This window comes from Galeopterus variegatus, unplaced genomic scaffold (assembly GCF_000696425.1).
Source record: "Galeopterus variegatus unplaced genomic scaffold, G_variegatus-3.0.2 Scaffold2522, whole genome shotgun sequence".
Classification (NCBI taxonomy): Eukaryota; Metazoa; Chordata; class Mammalia; order Dermoptera; family Cynocephalidae; genus Galeopterus; species Galeopterus variegatus.
The window spans coordinates 86,397-89,289 of record NW_007728633.1 but is presented as its reverse complement, the minus strand read 5'-3'; the positions used below and the strand labels follow the sequence as shown (position 1 = coordinate 89,289).

Sequence of the window (2,893 nt, the reverse complement as noted above, 5' to 3'; positions counted from 1 at the left end):
GGCAGAGTCACAGTAGAAAGTGAGAACAGGTTTAATGTAATGAATAAGAGATAACAGATTTCACAGAGAGAGTGCAACCTAGCTCCAGAGACCAAGCAGGGCCTGCACCAGGTTTAATGCAAAAGTAAGAAATACACACTTAAAGTTTAGTACAGAATGTAGGCTGGCTCAAGAGAGTGAGCAGCCACTTGCTGAACGTAAGTTTGATACAAAAGAAAGCATACACACCTCAGCCAGTGAAGTGCGGGTTGGCCCCAGGAAAGTGAGAAACAACCCTGCTGATTCCCCTTTCATAGTTTCACTATTTAATACATATTCATGCATTCAAAGTATAAACTCCACTCCACTGAGCATGCCTGGCTATTAGGGTTACATAAGCCTTTCTACTGAGCATGCCTAGCCACTGGATTTGCAAAAGTAAACCCCCTGAGGTCTCAATTTTCCCACCTTGGTGCCAAAAATAGGTCCAACCAGCAACAGTAACTCTCCTCTAGGGGAGGGCCTAGAGGAGAGGCTTGAGACCTCAGGGAGTGGCTTGCAACCTAGAGGTGGGGCCTGAAACCTGGACCCAGGGAAACTGATAACCTTTTATCTCACTAACAATATATGGCATTTGGGGTTAGACTATATTCTGTTTAATATCTTTGTAGTCTCTCTGCTACCAAAATGGTACCTGGGATATATTCATAGGTTTATACTTTATGGTAAGTTGTTAACTTTGGGTTAAATATGACTCCCTGTCTCCAATAGTTGGTTTCTTGGGTGCTCAATTAAATAGCAAACAAAAATTATTTTCACCTCCCTCACCAAAATCTATTTTTTTAGATATCAGTAGTATCCTTGGATAATTGACTTTGCAGAAACATTAGTACATTGCTACATGCTTTCAAAATGTCTACTCAAAACTATTTACTAAATTACCTATTCCTTCTGATTAGATCATTTGTTCTGTTATGAATAGAATCGTTTTCTGGGAAAAACTTTGGAAAATGATTTTTTGGGGGTCTGAAATGGAATAAAAAGTTTAATACATTTTAGGCTGTTGTGAGCAGTTCCTTCTTGATCACTACATTGTCTTTTTAAATGGAAATTCAGAATAAGGCCCGATCTCTGGACATTCCCATGGAATTGAAAGAATCTTGTTCCTGTTGTACAAGTATAACTTAATGGAATTGGGCTACTTACTGTACAACACAATTTTGTTGTTGTTTTAACTTGCCAAGAGGAAAGTTAGACTTGACTTACTTTGTGAGTGCCTGTCAGGCAGTCGATTTCAACTTCAGAACAGGCAGCTCCGTAGACGTAGTAGGGAAACGGGTCTCCCTCCCCCTTCTCCCAGTCCATGAAGGCCTTGTAGCCTCTGAAGAAAGAAATCAAACCCTTTGTCTTGAGGGGGGAAGGTGAAAACAATGTTGATTCATTTAAAAAATTACCAAGTTGTATGATAGCATTTCATTTGATCGAAGTTCATTTCAACACATTTAAACTGCTACCTTGTGTTTTCAAACTAGCTAGTTACAGCAACACTATCATTTGCCTCTATTTAAAAGAAGATACTCCTTGTCCTGCAGTTAGGATGCCAAAAAGAGAGAGAAACCAACAGACTGATATGTCCTCACAGTGTGTCTATATCTCTATGGTCTTGGGTTTGAGCTTTAGTCCTGCCTGCTCATTGAGAACCTTGATTGATTCTTATCAGTGTTCCTAGAGGGACCCCGCAGATTGTGCTAACCAAACTCACAGGGAACTGATGGTAATTCAGGACTGGTTTTTAAAAGGTTGGTAATTCAATGCATTAATTTATAATGGAAGATGTGTTCAGATAGAGGGCTGGTTTGCTCTCTTTTCTTGGGACACTGAAAACAGGAATTTAGAACTCATTATGTACAGGACACTGGGCTGGGCTGTTACCTCCTTATTTACTTCTTTCTTCATGAGGATTTGCTTTACTGTTCCGTGTGTGTGTGTGCATGTAGTTTGGCGATTTGTTTTATTGGATTGTAAAACTGTCACATGCTTCCTGAATTTGACCATTGACTCCCTTTTCTGTGCTTCATTGAATCAACATGCTTTTCCTGAAGGCTTCCCACTGACAGACTCTGCATAAATGATTGGAGATTATCATCTTGCCCATCTCCTCCTGTCCAGCAAGAAACTTCAAAATAGGTTTTATGGTAAAGGGAAAGAGATTTGTAAAATTGAGATGCAAGTTATTTAATAACGATATGTTTTTAATGCTCACAATAAAGAATAGTAAATAATAATTAGATGTGGTACATCAAAGTGTTGTTTTACCCCAATAGGGGTATTTTTTATTATTTAATATTTCTCTGAACATAACTCAAAGGCCTATGTGAAATCATAGAATTTTGAGGCCTAGATGGAACCTCACTGATCACATAATAAAAACTTATTTTACAAATGAGGGAACTTAGACTCAGAGTGATTAGACTATCTCATGTTTTCTCAGCTAAATCAAGATGTTATTGTATCTTTTTTTTTTTTTTTTTTTTTGTGGCTGGATGGTATGGGAATACAAATATTGTAATGTTTACCTGAAGTATCCAGTGGCTGAGAGACTGATTCTTTGTTCAAATGCAGCTTCTATCTGCAGAATGGGCATATTTAGTTAAAATAAAAAAAACATACCATCTGATATGTAAAAATGAAAATATTCTATATAAAATTGACATCTGATTACTGTTGCTGGTGCTTTGATATCAATAATATAACTCATCATAATATTATTTTTCCTCAGCTGCTGCACTAACAATTTCCTTCTGATTGAGTTTAGAAGTCTGGATAGAACAAATATCAAAGAGAATCCTGCTGCACATCCATGATATAGAGGCTTAGTTTACAAGGTATTTGGGGCTTCATTTCTTTTTTTTTT

General features: G+C 37.5%; 1 protein-coding gene across 1 annotated transcript in view; it reads right to left on the bottom strand.

The window, feature by feature from the left end:
- AOX1 (aldehyde oxidase 1) overlaps window positions 1-2,893 on the bottom strand; it is a 105,111-nt gene that overhangs the window by 41,671 nt on the left and 60,547 nt on the right. Inside the window, exons 30-31 of the mRNA XM_008582123.1 lie at window positions 2,556-2,608; window positions 1,246-1,360 (exon numbers count right to left, since the gene is read on the bottom strand). Of these exons, the coding sequence (XP_008580345.1) occupies window positions 1,246-1,360; window positions 2,556-2,608 (168 nt within the window). The remainder of the gene's footprint in view (window positions 1-1,245; window positions 1,361-2,555; window positions 2,609-2,893) is intronic.